This window comes from Aplidium turbinatum, chromosome 16 (assembly GCF_918807975.1).
Source record: "Aplidium turbinatum chromosome 16, kaAplTurb1.1, whole genome shotgun sequence".
Classification (NCBI taxonomy): Eukaryota; Metazoa; Chordata; class Ascidiacea; order Aplousobranchia; family Polyclinidae; genus Aplidium; species Aplidium turbinatum.
The window spans coordinates 17575591-17602993 of NC_137487.1; the positions used below are offsets into that span (position 1 = coordinate 17575591).

At 37.4% G+C, this 27403-nt stretch overlaps 1 protein-coding gene across 1 annotated transcript in view; it reads left to right on the forward strand.

Annotated features, from left to right (window-relative positions):
* The window catches only part of LOC145785274 (uncharacterized), a 36654-nt gene extending 11430 nt beyond the window's left edge, over positions 1-25224 (forward strand). Inside the window, exons 16-38 of the mRNA XM_082596951.1 lie at positions 687-837; positions 1383-1536; positions 3506-3674; positions 4234-4377; positions 5023-5196; positions 5786-5977; positions 6393-6584; positions 7421-7618; positions 7712-7903; positions 8381-8575; positions 10278-10469; positions 10910-11107; positions 11469-11660; positions 11802-11993; positions 12065-12256; positions 12398-12589; positions 12801-12946; positions 13221-13353; positions 14306-14430; positions 15902-16124; positions 23045-23198; positions 23784-23934; positions 24365-25224. Of these exons, the coding sequence (XP_082453077.1) occupies positions 687-837; positions 1383-1536; positions 3506-3674; positions 4234-4377; positions 5023-5196; positions 5786-5977; positions 6393-6584; positions 7421-7618; positions 7712-7903; positions 8381-8575; positions 10278-10469; positions 10910-11107; positions 11469-11660; positions 11802-11993; positions 12065-12256; positions 12398-12589; positions 12801-12946; positions 13221-13353; positions 14306-14430; positions 15902-16124; positions 23045-23198; positions 23784-23934; positions 24365-24538 (4025 nt within the window). The 3' untranslated portion in view covers positions 24539-25224. The remainder of the gene's footprint in view (positions 1-686; positions 838-1382; positions 1537-3505; positions 3675-4233; positions 4378-5022; positions 5197-5785; positions 5978-6392; positions 6585-7420; positions 7619-7711; positions 7904-8380; positions 8576-10277; positions 10470-10909; positions 11108-11468; positions 11661-11801; positions 11994-12064; positions 12257-12397; positions 12590-12800; positions 12947-13220; positions 13354-14305; positions 14431-15901; positions 16125-23044; positions 23199-23783; positions 23935-24364) is intronic.
* The last annotated feature ends 2179 nt before the right edge of the window (positions 25225-27403 follow it).

A 27403-nucleotide genomic window follows, 5' to 3' on the forward strand; every position in this document is an offset into this window, starting at 1 on the left:
AAGTCATACAAATTTCAGTTTGTGTGGAGCTACATGCACTTGTGTTATCTTATTCACTTGTTGATTTATGCATATCGGTTTGTATCCTCTGTGGATCCTTCTCTTGTATCATGCGCCAACCCTACAGATGTTTGCTGGTACACTCCTTCATTTTGTTTGAAACTTAAATTCATGTTTGACGGTTGGCACAAAGATTAGCTTTCTTTCTGTCTGGTTTATGTTAATCAAATTATTTACTCCGAACGCTTATCTGGGTACGACGAAAATGAAAGATCATACGACATTAATATGCTAACAATATTGATACAAATTTGCTAATTTTTCCAAGTCGCGTAATCCGTTTTTTTGCAGAAAAATGCAATTTCAACATAGTGCAACCTCGGGAAGCGTTCTTTGTGGCCATCAGCACAAGGATGAGTAGTTGAGTACTCACTTGTACAGCGAGCAATTGCGATTTGCTCACCATAAAGGCGGTAGCTGTTAGTCTGCGTCAGAATTACTGAGTGGTGCGATACTGATGCGCCCAGCCTAACGGGCGAAACAAGGTGTCTATCGTTGTCAATTCTTGCTACAATAGTCTGCAGAGAAACATAACAGATTTATGTTTATTGGAATTCTTATCAAGCTTACAAAAAAGTTACTAAACTAAAAAAGTTATTGAACCACTGATGTCTATGAACTTTCAGGAGAATGGCTTATACAAGAAGGCGATAGTGAAGTCATAGAAGAAAAGAATATACTGACAGCGGTGACTGGTTTTGGTTATACTGATGAAAGCGAGCCCGTAACTTCAAATCATCTTAAACAAGGATTAATCCGCCTACGAAACAGAAACAGGTAAGCTTACCAGTAGTTTAATCGTTTTTATGGACACCTTAGTAGGCTATAGCTTAGGGAAACAATTTTATACTAACTCAATCGCTTCTAACTAGATAATCTTGGTAAGTTTACTATTATAACCACAAGACATTGGCAACACTAATAGAAAGGAAAAATTGCTGTATGATGAATATCTCACTTTTAATTTACGTTTAACTTCATCACGATTGAATCACTTCTAAACTGTCATACATATTTTTGTTCAGTTGAAAAAGATTGCGATTTTTTTACAAGTATGTAACGTTTGTAACTAGGTGTGCAGAGACGTGACAATGAAAATGCAGCCTCGGCGGTGTGAGTGTATAAAATCTCGAACTTGGTTTTGAATATTTTTGTGTCATAACTCATAAACAAGACATCTGCATCAATCACGTGATCAACTGAGCTCCGCTTGCCTGCTCAATTTTTGAACGTCTAATTCCAGAATCTCTATTAAGGTAGCACAGCATGTTGTCCATGCATTCTAATGCTTTGAAAATAAGTATGCCACTTTTACTTTGCAGATGTAGTCGAGACAGAGACTTGATGACCCGTCACACTCCTCCACTTCCAGAGAGAGTAGCCTTCACTGAGAGAATGACTTGTGGCATTGGTGGTGGGTTAAATTCCGTGGTGGATTCTTGTACTGGAGATAGTGGTGGCCCATTAGTTAGAGAGGTTAATACACAATTTGTTGTGGCATTTATTTATAGACCATTTGGGTCAGCTAACGAAATCACGCAACAAGACGGCACATAACATCATATATCAAAGCAACATTTGCCAACGTTTCCAGTTATACGTCCACTTCTTGTCAAGTTTTTGAAAAAGATACAATATGTATTAATTTACAATGCAATATTTTGGTTTTTACAATTTTATTTATTTATTTCTTATTGTAAATGGGACAGTAAACTGGTTTGTTTTCAAAAGACTATTATAAAAAATATATTAAATATAACGTGTAAATGCTTTTTCTGGCAATTATGTACTTTTACTCTGTAGTGTTTTCAGATAGCTTTCAGATCAATGAATAAATAACTCTAATTTAAACCTACAGTAGGTTAAGATCTTGTTTATTTGCTTTGGGTCCAGTTTGGTAGACTTGACTTTTAAAGTTAGATGCAACAAGCGTGGATTATTTTCTCTATCAAAAAATGTGCCGATTATACAGTACAGTTTAATATATAGATTAACTTTTCCATAAGTAGGCCTACCAATCGTAATTCACTGATTTGAATCTCCGAATAAAAATGTAACAATAAACTTTAAGCAAAATGATTTTTCAGATAACTTATCTGACAAACAGCTTCACAGATTGCAAAAATTCGTTGCTGTATCGAACGTTTATTGTACTGTGCGGTTTGTATTACATACTACAATAGGCTATGCTGCAGATTTGCTGACGACACAAATCTAATGATGGCAGACAAATGTGAGAATGACTTACAAAAAAATGTGAACACAGAACTCGAAAAGGTTCTCACTTGGATGAAACTTAACAGGTTATCAATAAATTTTACAAAAACAGAATACATGCTTATTACAAACAAAAAACAAATAAGAAATGTTAACATTAAGATTGGGAGTAAACCAATTCAGCAAAAAGATCAAATCAAGTACCTTGGTGTCTATATTGATAATAAGTTAACATGGAAACACCACATAGAACAAGTCTGTGGGAAAGTTGCAAAGGGTTCTTGGGCACTATTAAAACTGAGAGATTATGTGAATTCAGACACATTGACAACCGTTTATTATACTTTAATTTACTCCCACCTTCAATATTGCATTACTAGCTGGGGTAAAGCTTGCAACAAAGTTCTAGACCCTCTCAGAAAAATGCAAAAAAGAATAATAAGAATAATCACAAAAAGCGATTATAGAGCCCATACCAGTCCATTATATTTTAAAATGAATATCTTAAAGCTGGAAGACATATGTACACTGGAAGTAAAAAAACACATGTTCAGAGTCTGCATGAACTTGTACCCTTCTGCCTACTGTGCATTGTTCACAAGTTCTTCACTCATCCACAACCATAACACTAGATATCAAGCAAACAATAATTATTTTGTTAAACGCACTAATACAGAATTTGGCAAAAAATCCATACAAGTATTTGGACCAGTGGTGTGGTCAGAGGTTCCAAGCAATCTCAAAAAGTTATCTTTTTATGATTTCAAAAAACATAGCAAAGCATCAGCTTTGCAAAGTTATGATACTTGATAAGTGGGTCTTCATTTGGCCTAAGCTCTTACATTCAACAATGTCTATTGTCATGGTGTCCAGTGTCCACTGATTTTCATGATTACTATTTGTTGGAAAATCTCGCACACAATTTTATGAAGCTGACAATTAATTGTAAGCTACTAGTCGAAGTATTAGTCTTGTTTGTGTTTTCTTTTTTGATTGTAACTAATTTGGTTAAATTGTTGATTAGTTTCATAACTCAAATTATTCTTTCCAGGGTGGCAACTGACTAGTTGACCGTATGGTCGTTTCGTTGTCTCCCTATCAATAACAAAACCTCAACATTGTATGTATTATTGTTTTATGTCACTTTTGTGTTTTGTTTTTTGATAAATAAACGATTGATTGATTGATTGATTGATATCATAGGCGCCTAGTTGACCTTATTTTGCAGATAATTGATGAAGAAACTGGAGAGAGCTGTTGGGTTTTGGTCGGTCTTGTCAGCTGGGGTCTCAACTGCGCAACCAGCTACATAGAAAACAACACAAAAAGATACTTTCCAGGATTCTACTCAAAAACTATACCCTTTACACAATGGATTTCCCAAAACCTGTTAGAAGGTTAGAACATGTTTGCAGGAAGATTCTAAAATTAAAATAATATAGATTTAATAGCTTCGGAGTCTCACTAATTTACTAACTACAATAATTATTTACCAAAACCAGACTTGTAAAAGACTCTCCAAATGTAGAGTGACATCTTTGCTCTGTTCCTCTTTAGCTTCTGTTTCCTTTTCTTTCTCTTCTTCATCTTCCGGCTTTTCTTTGTTTTCTTTCTCTTTTTTTTATTTCCTTTATTCTTGCTTATGAGCCAGCAATTCAGGAAACACCCTTTAACTGCTGCCATCAGTGCACTGTCTCACTATTAAGGTCTGTGAGTTATGTAATATGTACTCGCATTCATCTGCCCACCGCTTCCGTATACGTGTGACGTCAGAGACGACAGAGCTCTCTAGCGCTACATACTTAGTATATCAATGACAAAAAATACTGATAAACTGTGGTGGCAACAAAGTATGCCTACAGTAGAACAGTAGCTTAATAAAACAAAAAAAATTCTGGTTTGCAGCGAAACATTTTTCGTGTAACTTTTATTTCATTGTGGAACGACATTGTTCAGATGAACAGTGCCAGGAACGAAACACCGCAAACCTAGCACCAGGTCAAAGATGCCGAAAGCGCTGTCGCACTGTGATTGATTGTGGAAGAGGTTCAAAACAATGCATATGCGATGACGAATGTGGGATGTCCTGCATTAATCCAGGTAGGTATTTTCTTATAAACTTTGACTTTCAAAAACATTTCACTTTGGTTGTAATTCAACTAGCCTTATTTTTAACATCTGGTCTTGCAACTTTACATAATGATGTCTGTTCTTATCTCAAAACGTGATATCCATTTTTTCACATCAACTTCAGCTTTGCCGAGCATGTGTTAAAGTTGAATGCCCTTTCTTCGTGTGATGGAACAATAAAATGTTGCGGCGTCGCTTGGCGTGTTAAAGTTAAAACGAAGTATTTGCTATAACCGATTTAAAAGCAAAGAGCAAGCAAAACATCAACAATAAACATAAATAATAAACTGAATTTTCCAATTAAGTATAGTACTCTCTACTTTTTAAATTATTTTATTCACATTACACATCCTTTTGGATCGTTAGTGAAGTCAAAAGAAGATTTTAATGAACAGTTTAGTGGCAAAGTTTATTTTCAAAAAACATAAACCAAATAAAAAACTTTTTTTGGCGTTATGTTTTGAAATATCCTCTTCTGACATGTTAATTAACTTGGTTTATCACTCATTACCATTCACATCTTCACTCCAGAGATCTTATATAGCTATTAGAGTCTGGCTGAACCATGCTACTTAATCCGAAATTTTACCCATCGAGTATATATTGTGTTTCTAGATATACCCTGCGTCCATTCAGACACTTTTGAGAATGGTTTCGTCACCGGTGCTAATCTTGCTTACAGAAGTACCATAACTCACACTTGCAACAGAGGATATGTTTTGGAAGGAGTAAACCAAAGAACTTGTAGATCCGACAGAAAGTATTCCGGAAAGGCACCGATTTGCCGACGTAAGCACAATTGGTTAAGCTAACCTTCCGGTAAATATAAGCAACAGAAATATTACTTATGGAAATAAGGAAAAATGTTACATTTTTGTTGTGTTAGAAAGACTTTTGGCTATTGAATTTTTGTGATTAATTGGGAATTACATACATAAAGTATAATTGCAAAATAGTCTCATAAAAGAAAAATATAAAGCCTTTCGATCAGACGAAACGATGCCCTCTGCATATTCGAGTTGTGAGAGGTTTGGTTCAATGTTCAATTGGACGCGATTTCAACATCACTAAAAAGCGTGTAGCTGTGTTTTTGACAAAACGCTCATTAAGGCATGGCTGGAAGTGGACACAAAAATTTAACATCTGAACTTCCTTTTTTTCAGAAATTAATTTAAAAGCATTTAAAAAAGGTAACTAAAAGAAAGTTCAATCATCATCACAAACGCTGACTGCGATAGAAACCTTTTTCCGTTTTCTTTCATTCAATGTGTAACAACTAATTCACAAAAAACACATGTTTGTGATGATTTCAGCTTGAACAGAAAACATGAGTTAAAATACAACGTTCTGTTTAAACGTGATTACATTTTTTCTTTAGAGCAACTATGCCTTGTTCCCAGAGCACCTCGATTTGGAGCAGTATCAACAAGTGAAAGATTTGTCATGTTCGGAGAAAACGTCACATTCTCTTGCAGTACGCAATATGAGATTGAAGGAAGGTCATTGCAAAGTTTGACAGTGACTTGTCAAAGCAATGGAGTGTGGTCACGTAACATTCCAACCTGCAGAGGTTTGTTGTTTTTTTAATAGGTCATAAGTACCAAGCGGTGGGATGGCGCAAAGGATAAGGCGTGGCGTTCCAATTATGCAAACTTGGTTCGAATCCCAGCTTCAGGTGGTTGTTTCAAAACACCACTCACCTCTACCTAGGGTGTAATAAAGTGGGTGGGCATAATTGTTGCAGGAAAGGCGACCGAGAGAAAGGAACTGGCAACTCTACTCTCCTTAATGCCGAAGGCTTAGTACAATGAAAACCTTATCTTCTCATACCCAACACTTGAATCAAGCATGGGACCACCCTTACCTTTATAAGTATCATAAATGCTATGTAAAATCTGCTTTTTCAATTTACTTAACAGTTAGAAAATGTTTAAAAAACATTGTTCATAAATCTAGTATTAGCCTACTCTGTATTTTTTCTACAGAAGTACGTTGTACAGTTCCTGACCCACCTGAATTTGGGTCTGTGTCAAAGCAAGGTCAATTGGTTCTTGTGGGTGAGGTTGTAACATATACCTGCAACTCTGGTTATGAAATGGTCAACCAACCCACTGGTAGGTTGATTGTTGCGTGCTTACGCAATGGTGAATGGTCAAATGATGTCCCACAATGCCGAGGTAAGCATATATGTAGTAGGCTACAAAATGTGACAAGCAATTCTGATGATCAATCTGCATTCGTTAAAGCGTCATGACAGGTCATAATGTGAAAGATTGTAGCATGAAAAGTCAGCATAATGGCACGCCTGAAGACGAACTTGAAAATTAGCTTTTTTGCATTTTCCGTCCGTCCCGATGGCTCAGAGTTGGTTAAGCAACTGATTTTCAAACGAAGAAACTGCAGGACCAAGAGCGCTGGTTCGACTCTCGAAGTGTACGCTTGAGAAACACATTTTCAAGAACTGCACTCCATTCAGCGGCACGTAGTGGATAGAATAATTCACAAACAAAAACATAAGAAAACTTCTCAGTGACCGGGCTTGCGTCAGTGGTTTAAAGCTTTTCATGTAGGCGAAACTGCCGGATTAAACTTTCAGTAACGTTTTGTGAGTCTGAGCATAAAGATTCCATCAATCACTTCATGTAAATTTTCAACTAACTACCTACTGGGCATAAAATCTGGATTAGAAAAAAAAGTCTTAGCAAGCCACCATTTCAAGACAAAAATTGACGTTTTACTGTCTATTTCGTTTCAAATGGTTTCAATCTAACTGAAGTCTAGACCTCGGTCCAACAAATCTTGTGAGAAAAATGTCATGATCCATATTATATGTGCGCTGAGCAGTTTTGACACCCTTCTGAATGATTAAGGTAAAGTTCTAAAACCTAAGTGATAAGATAATTAGTGACCAACTGTGTAACAAATATTTGTTTACTAAATAAAATACTATACAAAAATTTAAATAAGAAACCGTGCTTTAAAACAACATAGTGCATTGCTTTTCTTTTTCAAGACCTAGACCGACGTTGCCCTGTTCCTAACGCTCCACGATTTGGAACAGTATCAACAAATGAGAGATTTGTTTTGTTTGGAGAAAGTATCACATTCACTTGTAATTCCCAATACGAGATTGTAGGAAGGTCGTCCACAAGTTTGACAGTTGAATGTGAAAGAAATGGAGGTTGGTCGGATGAAATTCCAACCTGCAGAGGTTTGTCATTTACGCATCGCTTTTCCTGTATTCAGTTTTTGTAAAGAAAGTCATTCCTTGTCAGTCTCAATTAAATATGACATGTTTTTATAGAAATTCGTTGCACAGTTCCTCAACCACCTTCATTCGGATCAGTATCACCTCGAAGAGGATCCCTGTCTGTAGGAGGAGCTATAACATATTCCTGTAATGCGGGTTATGAAATCGTCAATCAACCGTCAGAAGATTTGACTGTCACATGTCTAAGAACCAGACAGTGGTCCAGTGGAGTTCCACAATGCAGAGGTAGGCTTAAAACATTTCAATGCAGATTTCCTTCTTTCCTGCACACGAATCGTAAAATGTTTGATTGTGGTGGGAATCATCAGTAGCCTACCACATCTGTTCGATGTTCTGATGAAGCCAACAATTGTACAAAATCATTGACTTTTTATGTTTGCAGTATATTGGTTCAAATTTCTAACAATCTCGTCTTTAGTTGACGTTTTGTTGAAAAAATAGTTTTTGAAACTAACGCACAAGTCAAACTTAGTCTTATTAGTTGAATAAGTAGGCCTATTGTACACAAAAGTGTCCACTGTCTATCCAAGGTTTTTGCTGCTGACCGATGAAGTAAATTATTGAAAATTGGAAAATAATTTTCACAAAACAGCACTTTCTGAGATTGATTACTCGAAACTTTATTTTTATCTGACAATAAAAATTTAAGTTGGAATTTGACTTAGGCCTACACAGTAGATTTAATGTTATTTTGTTTTATAGAAATTCGTTGCATTGTACCTGAGCCTCCACTTGCATTTGGATCAGTATTTCCTTCAGCAAGTTCTCTTTCTGTGGGCAAGACCCTGACTTATTCCTGCAATCCTGGCTATGAAATGGTTGATCAACCGTCTAACCGTTTAATTATTACATGTCTAGAGAGTAAAGAGTGGTCCAATGAAGTTCCCAGTTGTAGAGGTAAGACTGTGGTACGGAATTTCTTTAAAAATGCCAATAATATTTGAGAAAGAAATCATTATATACATTTAATTTATGTACTTCACAATGTAGATCTTAACGACCTGTTTTGGCCTGATGCTGCAAGTTCCATAATTCGTCATAACAGAGGTGGGCATCCTCTACCTTAAAAGTAGAGTGCTACCCGCTGCAGCTATCGACTTAAAGTAGCGCGCGCTACCGCTATCCGCTACCAATCAATAACAGTAACGCGCTACCTTCTACCGCTACTCGAGCTAAAGTAGCGTACCTCACCGCTACTTTTCCTTTATACTGACACAGCACTTTGTGATTTAAGCATGACCTGGAAAACGGATGATATCATTCATTTACACAGCCATTTCAACGTCGTTATAGAAAATACGTTCTAGGGTGCATTTATTGTTATACCACGCATTTTTCCAAAACATGAGCATATCAAAATGCGAGTTGTCGAGTTGGCTTCGGCACGTCTTTTCCAAAAGAGAAGAGTCTTTCCATCAAAGCACCGGAAGAAATGGAAAATGGAAGTTTTGTATTTAATGAACAGACGTTTTTAATTGGCACTGGGATAGCTCAAGGACTTGCTTCTGTCTGAAAAATCCCTCTATAATTGACGTTTCTTTCCGTAGGCCTACCTACGTTTTATGCGATGGCACCAACACACTAAAGAAATTTATCCTCGGAGTTGTGACTAGTGCTAGTGTTATTCTTGTCGGTATCAACGAGGCTTGATATTTCCTGCAATTGTCAAATAACTTTTGCTTTCATTTTTGTACGCATTGCTGTCATAAAAATCTCCAAAAAAAGTCATATTTTTAAACTTTAAATTGGAAAGTAGCGGGTTGCCGGAGTGCCACTAAAAGAAATATAGCGCCTCTCCCCAACCGCTACATTGGAATAAAGTAGTGTCGCTACTGCAGCCGCTACTCTAACAGAAAGGCAGAGGCGATACAAAAGTAGTACATTACTTTTGTATCGCTAATTTTGCATCTACAAACTAGTTTTGTATCTACAAAAGTAGTGCACTACTAAATCTCAGAAAACACAGTATCCCAGCATTTGAATATAAATTTTAAGAAAAAGAGGGGATTGCACCTTACACTGCACGGATTTGAATATAAAGCTTAATTTTATTTATCTAGAGTAAGTTGGTTTAATTTTCTGACAATCGCAACTTTGGGTAAAGTTTTGTTCAAATAATAGCTTTTAAAAGTAATGTGCATGCCAAACTTAGTGCTGGTTATGCAATAAATTAATTTTCGTTTTTAGCAACATATTCATTATTTATTTGACAAATGTAGAGATACAAACCAATTGTCTTAGTCTGAACAGCGTTCCGAAAGCTCGTGAAAAACCGCCACAATCACAGCGAGCCCACAGCATCAGGCTAAAACAGATCCTTTTATATCTACACTTGTGAAATTAGTGCTGTTAGGTGGCATTTTAAGGGTTTTACCAAGTACTGCATAAACATATCAGTGTCTATTTAAGGTTGTTACTGCTAACCGATAAAATAAGATATGGAAAATTGCAGAATAATTTAAAAAAAACAACACGTTTTGAGATTGGCCAGTTGATCATTCATCAAAAAGTGTAACTTTTTTTTCACTTTTTTGCTACATCTAAACATTTAAATTGTTTGATTCATACACTAGATCTGATATTACTTTGTTTTTTTTAGAAACTCGTTGTGTCGTTCCTGAACCGCCTGCATTTGGTTCAGTATCATCTCCAGCAAATGCTCTTTCTATCGGCCGGACCTTAACCTATTCCTGCAATCCAGGTTATGAGATGATCGACCAACCATCGGGCCGTTTAACTGTTACATGTCTAAGAAGCAAGCAGTGGTCCAATGGAGTTCCCAAATGTAGAAGTAAGACTATTCTTTAGTCTTATTTCATTTGATTCAGTTAAAACTAACGAAAATACTTCAAAAAGAAATCATTACATAAACTTCATCGGCGTATTTAATGAGACTGGTAATTGATTTTAAGGTAATTTATCTCAACAAGCTCCCACTCTTGTGAGAAGAGAGTGATGGTGCTTGAATAGAGCCCGCTGCGGAATCGGAAGAAATAAAACCAATCTTTTTCAATGGAAGATGAGTCCCGACCCAATGTGTGATTATGGCTTAGAGTCTAAGCCTTAGACAATCAGACGATGAAGCAAATCCTTACCAACTATCCCCTTAACCCTTCCTGTGACGACAATGATCTAAAAAACATTAAAAAAATGCTTTTATCTAGCTTCGACACTCGAGTGACAAGCTATGGATGAATGAACCTTCAAAACACTTTTCCTTGTCTTTTACAGTGATAGGTTGCTTAATTCCTGAACTACCTGGTTATTTATTTGGATCAGTATCACCTCAAGCGAGTTCGCTTCCTGTAGGCAAAACCATCACTTATTCCTGCAATCCTGGTTATGAGATGATCGGTCGACCGTCGGGTAGTTTGACCGTTACATGTCTAAGAAATAGACAGTGGTCCAATAGAGTTCCAGAATGTAGAGGTAAGACATTTCCATGGAGAATTGCTTAAAACAGCACAGTATCCTAGACCTAATTTTGTTTGGTTTTGTAGAAATTCTTTGCTTAATTCTTGATCCACCGGCCTTTGGATCAGTATCATCTCGAAAAAATTCGCTTCCTGAAGGCGAGACTATAACCTATTCCTGCAACCTTGGTTATGAGATGGTTGATCAACTGTCGGGTAGTTTGCGTGCTGTGTGCTTACTGAAAAAGCTATGGACCAATGGGGTTCCACGATTCCACGATGTCGGGTCAATATGTAGTTATTAAAGGATGCAGCAGAAGGTAGCCAATCTGACTTAACTACTTCTGTTTTTTTGCTTTTTTTTCTATTTTATACAGAAATTCGTTGCATCGTTCCAAATCCACCTGCATTTGGATCAGTATCATCTCGAGTAAGTTCGCTTCCTCAAGGCGAGACTATAATCTATTCCTGCAATCCTGGTTATGAGATGGTCGGTCAACCGTCGGGACGTTTGACTGTTAAATGTCTGGAAAGCAGACAATGGTCCAATAGTGTTCCCACTTGCAGTGGTAAGAATGTTGTTTGAACAAAATTCTTTCAGAAAGAAGTCATTTCATAAATTTCTTAGATGCAGGTAATGAGACTGGAAATTTATTTTAATATGGTAATTCATGTTTAAAACAGTTTTGTTTTTGTCTTTTATCGTACAGTAATAGGTTGCTTAATTCCTGAACCACCTGCATTTGGATCAGTATCACCTCGAGCAAGTTCGTTTCCTGTAGGCAGAACCATCACTTATTCTTGCAATCCTGGTTATGAGATGATCGGTCGACCGTCGGGTAGTTTGACTGTTACATGTCTAAGAAATAGACAGTGGTCCAATAGAGTTCCACGATGTAGAGGTAAGACATTTCCATGGAGATTTGCTTAAAACAGCACAGTATCCTAGACCTAATTTTATTTCGTTTTGTAGAAATTCGGTGCTTCATTCCTGATCCGCCTTCATTCGGATCAGTATCATCTTCAGCAAATTCGCTTCCTTTAGGCGGGACCATAACCTATTCCTGCAATCCTGGTTATGAGATGGTCGGTCAACCGTCTGGACGTTTGACTGTTAAATGTCTGGAAAGCAGACAATGGTCCAATAGTGTTCCCACTTGCAGAGGTAAGAATGTTGTTTGAACGAAAATCCTTCAGAAAGAAGTCATTTCATAAACTCATTAGATGCAGGTAATGAGACTGGAAATTTATTTTAATATGGTAATTCATGTTTAAAACAGTTTTGTTTTTGTCTTATATTGTACAGTAATAGGTTGCTTAATTCCTGAACCACCTGCATTTGGATCAGTATCACCCCAAGGAAGTTCGCTTCCTGTAGGCGAGACCATCACCTATTTCTGCAATCCTGGTTATGAGATGGTCGGTCAACCATCCGGGACTTTGACTGTTTCATGTTTAAGAAGCAGGCAGTGGTCCAATAGAGTTCCACAGTGCAGAGGTAAAATATTTTTTGATGATGCAAATGAAACTATGGCGTATGATTGTTGCTGGTCCATCAGTTCGGAATTCATCAAGTGTTTATTCAAGACCCAACATGCCAGTTGAACATATCGATTGCTTTCCTAAACCTCTAAATTAGCGTTAAAATAAAAATCATTTTGAGTATTCAGCACTACTGAGAGAATTTGCATTGACGATATTTTTGAAAGGTTTTAGTGAATGTGGGCAAGCTGGTGACGTTGGAAACATACGAAGCCGACGGAGAGTTCGACGCGCAGTTGGAGGGGAAGACGCCAGACCGGGGGCTTGGCCTTGGCATGTTCTTGTAGGTTTGAGAGGCTCAAATTTTGTTGAGGTAAGAATACAATACGTTAAGGTTATATCCAACAATAATATCCCTTTTTTCCTTTAGAAGTTGATTTACAAACTTAATGATATGAAGAATATTACACAAGCAATGTGATGTTTTATTGAACTGTTTTATAAATTACAAATTACAGTATATTTTGATTAAAAACGGTTTTAAAATGTGCAGTAGGGTTATGGAGTTCAAAAACCTTCAAACATAATTTATAATCTATAGTAGCAAATAAATTTTAAATAATATTTTGTCTTTAAATTATTATCAGTCATACAGCCAACAAAACATTTACGGTGGAGGTAGCATTATAAACAATAAATGGATCTTGACGGTGGCTCGGGTGATTCTGCGCTTTAACCAAACCAACCCACAATGGATAAACGACGTTCGCCTAACCCTAGGTAAGCTTTACTTCTCTTTTGGAGTCGGAGTTTTATTCTTAAAAGTTGAAGAGTTTAGATTTGATAGGCGAAAAATGTATCAGTCAATCTTCCTGCCACCGTGAAAGCATGACATTCATGACGTAACTTACTCCTTGAAAAAAAACACACCTGCATGCTTCGGGTGGGATTTGAACTGGCAACCTCTTTTTTTGATTTTTCATAAAATCAAACAACCCTAAATTGAAGAACCGTTTGTGACAAAACTTTGGAAGGGAGCATAAACGCCGTATCGAAATTCCTCTCATTCTTTCTTTTTAGTACCCTATTAATTCTAAACTTAGGAGCAAATAATTGGAACGCCTGGTTATTCTAATCAAAAAATAAAGAGCCCAAAATGTAAAATAATACCAAACTTATGTCCAGCAAACGTTTCGAAAACTATACTGTTTTCATCTTCTGTGCTATAATTGTATATTAACATTTATAGCTATGAAGATGAAGACAGCATAGTTGTCAAAACGTTTGCTGAATATGAGTTAAGTATCTATATTTTGGGCTCTTTACTTTTTGATTAAATTATAAACTTGTCGAAAAGGTTTGAGTATATGTACTTTTGTGCGTCATGCAAAAGTACAACAAAAATGAAATGATGTAAATTAATTTAACGTAGTCAAGCAACACAGAAAATTGCTCTGAATTATAAATTAAGTACAGAAATAGTAATAATGGGATATGAACAACAAAGTTCACAGGACGAAAAGCAAAAAGGTGGCATTAAATTTCTTTGCTTGTAAACTTTCGAGGATTTTATCAATGTGAGGTACGATTCTGCTGCCGAGGACGCCTAACACGTACAATCGTACATATTTAAGACATATCTAACTGCTGGCCGATGTTGGTGCCGATCTCATTATAGGTTTTTATCGACCGTAAATGCTTTCGGCTAATCATCTGCATGATATATATTTAGGTATGCATCAACGCCCAACGAGCGCATTTGACACTCTTCCATCTACTGTCCAAATATTCGGCGCAAATAAAATAATCACAGATCCTCAATTTTCCCTCCAAACATATGACTACAACGTAGCATTGGTAAGGTTACAAACTATGCTACTTTTGATCCATAAAACACGATTTTTTTAATTGTTATTCTTACACTTTAAACTTTCCTTTACACTTTACAGCTTTAAAAATATAGGCTACTAGGTTACCTCCTGATGTTAAAGATGATACCTAGCTTTTATTACCGACTTTTCATCAGTCAGCACGACTGACTTTATCAAGGGAGCTGAAACACGTAAACACAACCTGTTCAGCAACAAATGGCACAACACAAAAACATACTGACGAAATGAATAAAGTAGCAAGAATCAGATTTTAAAAACGCAACAAGATTACCGCTCAGTTTAATTGATAATGCAGTGATGCCTGAAAACGGTAGGCTACTAGGTTTTGCTGGTACTGATTAGGAGGTAACCTAGTAGCCTATAGTCGCCAGAAGAACGCAAGTCACTTTATTTATCAAATGCCTGGTGAACAGTTTCACTCTGGTTTAGCTAAGCATTATTCTCCAACAATGAAACAAAAAACACCAATAAATTGCAAGATCGGTGACGTGGGTAATTTACTTTTTTTGTATTAGCATAACTGACAGCTTCCGTAACATATTTGTTATTGGACGTTTAAGTTGTAGCCAATGTCTCACTTTCAATTATAACAAATGATATTGCAAACTTTTAAATTTGGTAAAATGTGATTAGAACTAACTTGTTTACCATCATCCGTAACAATGTATTGCAAGACATATTTTCAAAAGTGCTTACTGCACATTAACAGTTCTAAAAATGTACTTTGCCATCGTACACAGAAATTCCAAAGGTTCAAGTCATTGATGTGTACTTTGTAATGTTTCTAATTCAGTTATAATCACATTGACTGCATGAGAAGGTTTCTTGTTTGTTATGATGTCAAAAAATTGTTTCACAATAATTAGAAAAGTTTTTGAATAGTTCTTCATCAGGCTTGCACAACACACGGGCCGCATGCGGCAGGCAAATCGTTTTATGCGGCCCATGTGATAATTTAAATATATTTTACCATTACAGTTTGTGTTAATAATTATTGGCTTATTAATTCACTTTTAAATAAGTAGAAATTAACTGTTTTAACTACAACAATGAGATAGTGTGGTATGCTCCTTCGACGGTTACTTTTAGGACGATTGCTTTCATTTTTCCCGTCTGAATATAATACTGTATACGTAATCCAATAGTCCACAACACTTGTGGATTATGCAGCCCGCAAGTAATAATTCATTTTTCTTGATCGTTTTTATTGTGCAGCACTATTCTTCATAATTGCTCTGCACAGTAATCACATTTATTTCATCAACACTCAAATTTATTTCATCAACACTCAAATTTATTTCATCAACACTCAAATTTATTTCACCAGTAATCAAATTTATTTCATCAACACTCAAATTTATTTCACCAGTAATCAAATTTATTTCATTTTCTTTTTGATTAACAATTAATGTTGAGAAGCCACTTTCTACTTTCAGATAAAAGTTGGTCAAAGATTTAGTTGGATCGTACGACCAGGCTTGACTCGTTTAAGGGGAAACTTGTGGCTTTCTGTTGGTCCAGCTACAGACGTTACAATTCAATTTACAAATTCTGTGAGACCGGTATGCTTGCCTTGCATGAACAGCAGCTGCATTGGAGAAGAGTCCGGAGGAGTTTCCACTGGAGTAAAGACAGAAGCAGAAAGTTGCATAAGAGACAGTACGTGGAAAAAATAACTAGGCTAATACTGTGAAGAAAGGCGTTCTTCCCGGCTATCAGCACAAGGCTGATTACTCACTAGCACAGCGAGCAGCAGTAACGCTTCGCTAACCAGAACGGTGTAGCTTCCACGCTAGCCATGGTGTAGCCATTCTTCGTAGCCATTCTTCGTAGCCACGCTAGCCATTCTTCATGGCTAGCGTGGAAGCTACACCGTTCTGGTTAGCGAAGCGTTACTGCTGCTCGCTGTGCTAGTGAGTAATCAGCCTTGTGCTGATAGCCGGGAAGAACGCCTTTCTTCACATAACCCACCCCAGGCACCTGCTGGTTTTGTTGGCTCTTTCTTTCCACAAAGATAAGAGTTAAACTGACTGGTAAAGCGGCGGTCGATTACTCAAGTGGCAAGAATACGGTGCAATACTGATGAGCCCAGCCTCATGGGCGAAACACGTGTCTATCGCTGTCTATTCGATGCTACAATCGGCTGCCAAAATAACTTAGGCTAATACTGTTACTCCATAAAATGTCTATTCTGTAAAACCATGTGTAGCGAAATACGACAATTTGTATTTATACCCTGGTACTCTTTATTAAATGTAGGTAAAGAAAGGTGAGTCCCATACTTGATCCAAGCATCGAGGGATGAGAAGATAAGGTTCTCATTATACTAAGCCTTTGGCACTTATGAGAGTAGGGTGGCCAGTTCCTTTCTTTCGGTCGCCTTTACTTCAGCAACTACGCCCACCCAATTTATTACACGCTGGGTAGAGGTGAGCGGTAATTTTTCAACAACCAGCTTAAGCTGAGAGTCGAGCCAGGATTGCATGATTGGAAAGCGAGCGTCTTATCCGCTGCTGCGGCAAGATAAGCTTGTACAATGTACATGAAGTGTTATGATTGGATAGATGGATTGTGACAATAGTTATTCATACTTACGGACCAAGAAAGCTTTATTGCACACAATGCTGGCAGTTTAGAATAGCCTACTTGCAGAGGCTTTGAACAACTGATGCAAAGTCAATCATTGTTGTATATTTGTACATCATTTCATGATCTATGTGCCTCTAAATAGAAAGCTATTTTTTTATTTTTACTGGATAGAACAAGGTAGTGGCAGGCAAAATAAGTCTAAGTGAAATATTGTAGTCACTTGCACTGCAGTATTAGACTCACCTAAAGTGATGCTAAACGTCACGTAATTTATTTGTACTGAGAAAAGAACGCAAGAATGTAATTGAGTTGAAGAGTACAAAGGCACTGATTTGATTGAAATTCCAAGCGAGTAATCAAATCAGACGTTTGTACCCTGTAGGCAAAAGTGTTACATTTAACCAACGAAAGACCAGAACAGCCTATCCTAAAAATTCGTTAAGTGCACACCCCGAGCGTCTGACCAGCGCCGATTGATTTTTTTCATTTCTTCTTTCACAGAATTAACCAACTGGAATGTCGGGGAGGTCGAAGAGTTTACTTCGTAGTCACCAAAACTAATAGTAGGCAATCCAATCCATGTAGCTCAGAAAAAATTGTCTATAGCTAACGAATAAAGAAATTAACAGATGAAATGACGATGGTTCAACTCGAGAAGTATTACATGCAATTCCACGACAAATCTTATACAAATCTTATACATGCAATTCCACGACAAATCTTATACAAATCTTATACATGCAATTCCACGACAAATCTTCCTTTAATGGTTACGATAATTGGCCAAAGCAAAATTTACAGACATCATTTCAACTACACAACACATGATATACCTTATCAGCTTCTTCTTTGTGTGAGCCTCTGGGGCAGAAGGTCTATTCTATTCTCAGCTCAGATTTGCGATGTTCCCGGACTACACTGGAATGCTGCTAGCCCTTGGTTTCATCATTCAAGACACGCAGACCTTCCGCTCCTTTAGGTGGCTTGAAGATGGTTCAATCGTTGATGATAACGGTCTGAGGTCTGTTTCTCGGCACATTCACAGGAGGAGGAAGCGGCCATTCTCCATTGGTACATGGTTTAGCGGACAAGCCCGACGCCTGTACAAAAACGGTTGAGGTGCGCCTACGCCTATCTTTGTAGTGTCAGGCCGGTGGGGCGGGTTTCGGCGTCATGGATGAACGAATGGAGTCTGGTGGTACTTGACTTCCATTCAGAATTCCATTTATGGTCTGCTCAACTAGCCGCAAAGATGCTTTGTCCATTAGGGTGGGCCGTTTTTTACTTTTTTTTGAAATTCAAAAACGGCTAGTCATAAAAAGTGGCACATGCATGAAAAAATTACGTGTGCAAAATTTCATCAGTTTGGGGGTGCATCTTCTGCCCCCGCAGGGGGGTCAAACTTTCAATTTTTAGAAAAAAAATGAGAAAATTCACTTTCTCTTTTAACATAATTTTTTTTATAATTTTTCTTCTGGCTAGTTATAAATTGTAAGTGGGATGTACACAGAACTTTCTTATGTAAAGGCATGTTCGAAGCTTAAGGTTTACTGCCCCCGCATCGACGACCAAAATGCTGAATTTTCACCCATTTGAAATGCTATTTTGTCATTGCTCAATAAACAAACTTGTCGCAAAAGGGCGAGATGGTGTTAACGCTGTGCGCTCATTTATGTTCTGTCCACTAACTTTGCAGGATGATACAAACTGACAAACTATAAGACGTAGTCTTGCTTAAATTAAAAGCAATAGTAGCCTACGTTTGATCAGTTGCAGCTATAAAACGCAACCTATAATTTACTTCAGAATAAAAGCAATATGATCTGCAGGTTCCGTAAATGAAATGTACTGTACAGTTCCACGTGAATTGTTATCATGATTTTGTTTACACAAATTTGTCATTTACAAACCATTAAACGTTCACTTGATAGGCTACTAGAGAACCACATACAAGAGTAAACTTTGTTTGACAGCAATGTAACGATAAAAAAGAACTTGTGTTAACAAAAAAAAAACGAAATTATGTCAAAAATACAACAAACAACAAGGTCTTTTAGCCAGTTCCCCAGATTATTGCTCAAATTTAGTTCTGGCTGAAGTCTAATGAATCATAAAATCTTGTTTCGATTGGAACCTAGAAATTTTTTTTCCTTGATTGTAATTGTAATATTGCTTTAATTTTGTTTGTTTGTCTTTATCCTGCATTGCGGGAAAGCAGACTTGAGCGCTATGCCTTCCGACATACACCTGACCCACGCTGCAGCCGACGGCAATGTCTGTTTTCCGGTTGTCTACTTTACTTATGACTTAAATTTGGTACTACCCATTACTCGAAATCGATCACTAGGTAGAGGCAATTATCGTTAAGTTTGAGAAACAACAGCAAGTGAGAAACAACAGCAAGTGCGGGTGGCTGGAGTCGAACATGCAGGCTCTCGACTGCGAGCCCAACGCGCTAACCACTCGGCCACGGCTACCCATCTCTTTCAACGCTGTCCACCACATGTGATGAGCATCTGTTGTGTGTGGCAGAGAAAACGTAGAAAACAACTGTTGTGAAGGCATCTTTGTTTTGATGTGCTCTTTTATCACATTGCTGTCAACACCACGCATCGCTGGGGGTTCCGTAACTGGAATATTTTGCCAGTCTATCATCTCAAAGTAACGTTCGGAACTGAACTGCAATATTGACAGGGTGAATTTTTACTGACGAGTGCTGTGAGATGATAACATTCTTGAATTGAAAATTCTTCTCCATCCTAGTTCCCTTACATACTCTTTGGTATAAAATATGATTGCAATCAAAATGTTTTCAGGATGAGCATAAAACGCATACCTCTATATTACTTTGTTGAGGATATTGCGAGCTTTATTCGATAGCTTCTGAGCAGAGTGTAGAATTTTAAACAAGTGTTTTTGGCCATTAGTGAAATTGCTTTCCTTTATAATGGCAAACCATACTGGAATATAAACATTCATAATATAGTCCACACGTTCCACCGATACAGCTGACGCGTTAGATGCAACATATAAACGTAGAATTCTATTGGCTGTGTTCAACCATCTTGAGTGGTTCATCATACCTGGACTCCTATATGTGAAATGAATTGATATATCTCCACTTTTCACTGCTCTGTACATGTGTAGAAGATATTTTTGGCCAGTGCTGAGGTCATTTTCATCAATTTTCATCTCTGGTGCCGGAACTGCTTTATATTTTACAACATCTAGTTGTGTGACAGTGGCTAGCTGTTTTATAATGGGCCCAGTGAAGCTATCAGGCCTGCTAGTATTGCCATATCTTTTATAAGATGCCTAAGAGGCAATTCATTACTATGGAGTAGGCATATTAACCATTGAAGTGGCTTTTGAAAATGATCTTCCAGGAGCTTTATCACGACGCCTTTTTGACCTGTGTTTATTGCGGTTCCATCGCATCCAATTGCCATTACATTATCGTAGCTAATTTTATTGGATCCAAGATATTCAAGAATCCCGGTAGCTATTGACACATTAGATCAGTTGGCTACAGTAAAATGACCAATGAAATAATAACTTGGCTCCTCAAGTAAAGTAATGTGTTCTTCAACTGTGAAATGTTTTCGAAGTCGCCCAGCAATTTCATTTTGTTTGATGGTTTATCTTTTCGGCCATCAAAATATATGCTTTGCAAATTTATGCACATGATAGGCCTACTTTCCATTTTAGTTGTAAACCTCATTTCTTGCTCTTCTCACTTTGCTTTTATCTATGACTGATTGAGTTTCGTTATCCGTTACAACTCCCGCATCTTGTAGAAATGATGAAGCAATAAGTGCTGCAGACCTATCTGAAATACCAGTACGATCGCATGATTCAGCAAATACTACTAAACTGGAAGTAACCTTCCTTTTTCTGGGGTTTTCCGAGGCAAAACTGGGTTGATAATTAAAATCTTCGCAGCGTTCTTCATTAGATGACAAAGTTTCTGAGCTTGAATAAGAAGTTAAAGGTGTTTTAACCAAAGCGCTACTTGTGCCTGCTCCTGGGTCTTCACGTAAAGAACGGAATTGTTCTGATCTTGCGACTCTCCTCGGAAAACGTTTAAAATTAGATTTTCTGGCCGATTTATTATGTTTATCAATCATCATTATGCGAGTTGTTCTTTGATCAAGAAGGAACTGTTGTTCTGTAACAGGGACACGATTTTCCTACGGGCAAGTACATGGCAGAAAATTAGAACACTTAAACTACAACAACCGATTTCAAATATTTTGCTTTGCAGATTCTTTCATTTGGTCCAAATTTTGCTGAAATTTAGGCCTACCTCTAGAATTTCACTTCAAAAGGTTATTCATTTTTTTTTGTAATTCCTACTGATATTCGTACCTCACTCGTATCATCCTGCAAAGTTAATGGACAGAACATAAATGAGCGTAGGCTACAGCGTTAACACCATCTCGCCCTTTTGCGACAAGTTTGTTTATTGAGCAATGACAAAATAGCATCTCAAATTGGTGAAAATTCAGCATTTTGGTCGTCGATGCGGGGGCAGTAAACCTTAAGCTTCGAACATGCCTTTACATAGGAAAGTTCTGTGTACATCCCACTTACAATTTATAACTAGCCAGTAGAAAAATTATAAAAAAAATTATGTTAAAAGAGAAAGTTAAATTTCTCGTTTTTTTTTCAAAAAATTGAAAGTTTGACCCCCCTGCGGGGGCAGAAGATGCACCCCCAAACTGATGAAATTTTGCACACGTAATTTTTTCATGCATGTGCCACTTTTTATGACTAGCCGTTTTTGATTGTCGAAAAAAGTCAAAAACGGCCCACCCTATGTCCATCAGCTTCGTTGATCAGAAGTTGAGCGGCTGGCAGGAGTGGGTATCTTGATTCCAGTCGCTGAGAGTGCTAGAAGTAGCAGAAATCTTGGAGTGAAGAAGATGGTTGGGCTCCAACACCCGCCGGCCGAGAGACAGAGTGGCTTGTTCGTGACGAAGCTCAGCAGGTTGGATGATATAGTTTGGATGGCTTCGTTCCATCGCTCAAGCTTCTTAGCATCCAGCCGCTCAAGTAATCTGGTGGCGGCGGTGCTGGAAGCAGTACCAGGTGTGGCGTTTAAGTAGGAGCGATAGAGAATCTCGCACTCAGAGTTTCAGCATGGTGTGTAGCTGGTTTGACGGCCACGCGGTATTGTAGCCTTTGTCGCAGTTATTATGATATTGCAGATGCGTTTTGGTAAGCCTTGTCTATATTGCAACTTTCAAGTGATGATAATTTGCAGTAGATTCGTTGGTCAAGAGGCTGTGTTGATTCCAATCGTTTTTTTTTTTAAGTTCCATCGCTTCACCGGTGCACTCAGGACAATGCCACTGGCAGGTTCCTTTGGGTTGTATAGGATGACAAGACCATTTGTGGAGGCCCAGTCAGCCAGCAATTCTCCGTCGCTGCTTGTGTTGTTGTAGCCCCAGTCGGTGTGCTAGCAGTTGAAATGGCCAACGTAGAGACTGGGGGAGGGGAAGGTTGGAAGAGATGATGGCAACATTCGCGAGGGTGGGGGCCTGTAGAAGTGCAGATATTGACGATGTTGTAGTCTGAGATACTTATGCACACCCACTCAATCTCGGTATCAGTTGACGATTGATCGACAAAAGTCCACTTCAAGCTCTCATGCACAAACGTAGCGATGCCGTGCTTCATGCTAAGGGAAGACCCGGCTAGCATGTAGTTGGAAATGGCTAGCCTATCTGCAGAGGTGCAGTGAGTCTCTTGGAGGAGAATGGTAATCATGCCTGGTTGGTATGGGCAAGCTGCTCTACAACTTTGATCTTGCTTGTTGTGTAGCTTTCTATGTTGAGCTGCATAATGGTTGGGCATATAAATTTTATTAGCTAATGTCTCTTAAGAAGCCGAGAAATATTTTTCTGCTTCATGATACTATGGTATGATTTATCACATTATTACTTAGACTCGTGATTTACGCGACTTATAATTTTTCATTTATTCAGGAAATGTTCTATTGCAAGGTACAGAGAGCAATAATGCAAATGCAGTTCTTACTGGTTTTGGTTACACGCAACCAAGCCAGTTTGAACTTGGCAGTCTGCAAATACTGCCACAGTATCTGCAACAAGTTCTTCTACAAGTTCGAAGCATCGCTTAGTGAGTATTTTGTCTTAGTTCACTGCATTGTAGGCTAAATGAAAGCCCAAGTAAGAAAAAACATAGCAAAACAATAAATAAAGGTGTGCCTTACTGTAGGTCTGGGAATCGGAGACTACTGCTCCAATTAATATGGCATTCCATTAGCTGTCTTGCCGAGACGGTCGGTTTGACAACTGACTATATCTATATAGGCTGATGAATTTATCATGTTGAAATTACTATAAACTTATTCTGTGAAGAAAAGTATTATATGATTCAAAGACTAATTTTTAGCGATGGCAAAAAAATATTTGAAAACAAACAAGCAGGTAATCCTAGAGGACTTCGAACAGTTTTATTTTGAAATTTGAACATTTTACAACAAATGATGCAAAAATGATTTATTTATGGTTCAGCAGTGCACTGATATTACAGAAAATTAAGCGTTTGCACAAAAAAGTGTCTAAATGATTTGCTAGCCATCGGAAACATTGTATAAAATAAGGCCAATTTATCGTTTTTGTCCGTGTTTTAGGCCACCTGGCAATCGTGCAAACAAGAACAGCAGAGCGAATGATAAAACAAAACTAATATAACTTTCAGCTGCGCCACCTTGGCAAACGTTTACATACCTCGAGAGTATCCAGGAGCTTCCTTTACTTTTACGCGGCAAATAATCTGCGCAGACAGTTCACGCAACGCAAGGCCTGGTGACGCTTGCTTTCTTGACGGTGGAAGTCCACTTGTACGAGAGGTAGGCTTATAAATAAACCATTGAACTTAAATTGAAATTTCTCGTTAGTAACGCATAAACTGTGTTTTATAAAGATGCAATGTGTTTTTTGTTAAATTAAAGTAAAAGGAAAAGTCTAACTACCTGCCAAGAAGAGGGTGTGTCAAATTTCAGCGTTGCTAGATGTTGTTCGAACTTTTCGGTTGAATTTTCATTTTACAGTAGTTGTTATGCAAGTCTTGCCCATTGGAGATTATTCTAAGATTAACTAAAAGTACTGTGTCATCTTATTTTGTTGCGGTTGGTACGCCAGAAAGGAATTGAACTCGTGACTTTGAATCGTTATCCTTACATGTCAACCGTTGCTTCTTAGAATGCAAGAATCGACAGGAAAACGTAATTTTGGTTAGTGGGTAAATTTCTTCATCAACTGACTGTGATTATTGTACAGGTTGTAAACCCGACCACCGGAGGAAGCTGCTGGGTTCAGATAGGAATTGTGAGCACAGGATTAGGATGCGCTCAAACAATAAATGTGGGAGGACGAAATGTTCCTTTACCTGGGTTCTATTCTAACGTCATTGAATTAATGCCTTGGATTAAAAGGGTTATTAACACTAACTGATGAGTTTTTTACTTGTGCTTTGTATTGGCCACAAAAATACAGAACCGAACCTGTAATTCACTGTATCTGGCCGACGACCTCCTTCTGTAAATATGAGACCAATAACATCTATCTATGGGATTTGAAAAGTTTTGAAGGAAACGTGCATGTGCTGATTTTAGGACAAAGCTATGAAATGTAAGCGCTAATAAAAATCAATAAATTTGGTATTAAAAAGTTTCCATTTGGGGCACTCTTAGAAGTTTAGGAGCTCTTCGGTTTGAGCTATTTTTCTTAAGAGTTCATGACTACAAAGCATTCGGGAACCATGTAGCCTATGCAGAAAAAGGATCGTGTCTGTATTTATTCATAAAATTCAATTGCAATACGGGTAGGCTACTGTAGAAACAACAGCACAGAAGAAAAAAAATGCAAAATGCAGCTCTCTTATCAACATGTTGCCAAAGCTACGTAAATCTAAATGGTGACCACTATAACTGACAGCCACTCCTCTGCCGTGCAGATATTGGCTGAAGTTGCTTTGTGACATCCTACAACATCACAGTAACGTTGTTTTAACTTGAAACGATTCATAGCGAAACCTGCATGAATTAACTTTTAAGCCATGTTGGATGATTATCATGAACCAGGACATTTTACTGCTTGTTAGAGGCACACAAAAACTAGACAAAACTTATTGTTTGCGTTTGTAACGTATTTTATTACAACTGGCGCAAAAATAAAGTATTTTTTGCTTCAAGGTGTTGCTGATGATGATTGTGTCGTAGCTGCAAAAGCAAAAACTACCCATGATGGTGACCCATTCACTATCGTACTATACACTGTATAGGCTACTATAATTATATCAGTGGAGTACGGTGACCATTTTTTAACCCTATTCGGACTAACGGGTGGACGGGTTCCGTCCATACCTAAAACTTTCATCGATTACATAAAAGCTACTGGCTCAAATTAGCTGAAGTTTTATGACTTTTCCTAAAAATTATTCATCTTTGTTTTAGTAATAAAATGACATTTTTATGTGGTATAGTTTTTTAGTTATCAGCAGTTTTTGACACCCTACTCCTAAAATTGCCAGGTCATCTGAAAAACTTTATCATCTTGTACAAGCAAGTTAGCAAACATTTGTATTGTTTTGTGCCTTCCAAGATTTACTGCGTGACCTACATGACTACTGACCATTTCGGATTACATGCATGACTGGACCGTGTGCCTTTAACGAAGATATTAGCGTTTTCAGGAGATTATGACGGAGACATCAGAAAAATTTAAAAAAAAATGACTACTTTTAGCAAAAAAGCAATAGCAAAAAACTGGTAAAGTATTTGCGTCCACTTAAAATTTTAACCAGTTTGTCAATGATTTTGCTTTAACTTTGCGAAAAAAGCAACCTTGTAACGTTTTTATATCAAAAGTTATTAGCAAATGAAAGTGTAGATGGAATAAGTCCACACGTCAGGCCATTACCTCACAAAAATAGCTTAGTCCGAATAGGGTTAAGGTGGTCACATTTTTTAGAAAGCTTCAAACACATGCTTGATTTGTAAAGTGACTTTTTATAACACACCACTTTATTTTGATATGATATAATCAGCTATTGAGCAAACTGCAAACCTAGTGTGTGTTGAAAGTTTTCGGAAAAAAGTGAAGACTCAAAAAGTGGGAACCGTCACCGTACGCCACTGTTGTACAGTAAGCCTATAATATGCTTTCTAAGCTGGTATGCGATTGGCATTGTAATTTGTAGCAAAAAATAATATTGTAACTGTAGCCGACAACACGGAACCTATAATTATGTTGATCGAGAAATTTGTCAATTGAAAAGATGCACTTAGAAGTTGCCTACTTCTTCGAAAATACAGTATCTTAACTTTGACTACAAACACAAAAGGTTTGCTTATCAATAATAGTTCAAATAAGAAAATGTACAGTTGTTAAAAACTGTCAAAAGCAGCAGCTAAAAGAACAATAATTTTTCCACTGAGCTGTTATAACTTCAGTTCTGCATTTTGTGGTTTCTTATTTACTCAGGATTAATTGTTTAATAGCTGTAGGCGCTAATGGAAAAACTCACAACAACAAACTAACATCTTGTCTAAATCAGCGATTTTGAAATCAAACTAACTAGCTTTGAAGGTAAGGAAGCCTAGAGCAATGGGCTTGCCATTTCTAACATTAGTTTTACAATAAGCTTAGATTTAATTCTATGTATGGTTACACAAACTTAAGACTCCAAAAATACCGATTATGTTCATTTTTGTGTAAAGCTGTTGAGATTTTGTTGGAGGAAACAAAGGCAAACACTGTGAATGGAACCAAAACAAAAATCAAAGTGGCAGTTACCAGATTTTAGTTGTTGATAGAGACAACATTAAACCATAACAATCTCCTCACAGCTAGGTTAGTTTAAACAGTTTGAATGTAACTTCAACACGTACAAGCTTCTGTACCAGGAGTTACACTGTAGTTTTTGTACAAAGAGTTCCATCGATGATTTCATTATAATTAATGCAAACTGAGAATTTTTTTTATTGGTCCAAGTTTTGTAAAAATTAAACTAAAAAATGATCTTTTACTCTTAATTTTGTAACAGCCCGGTATGTTAGGATTTTTTTATGTTTGTGTTAGTTCTTTTGAGTCTAAATATACATAAAAAGCAGGTAAATAAACTGGTTCACGTACAATGCAATAAGATAATACATCTTTTGTTACTTTGTGTCGTATCTAGCCCGAGGTGTTTATGACTTTAAATAAAGCGAATGCGCAGAATGCAGAATTAAGCGAATGCGCAGAATGCAAGAAAGCTAATCGTCGAGTTCACTTTCGAGCATGCCATATGTTGCGTCTTGCCAAAGAGACAACTGC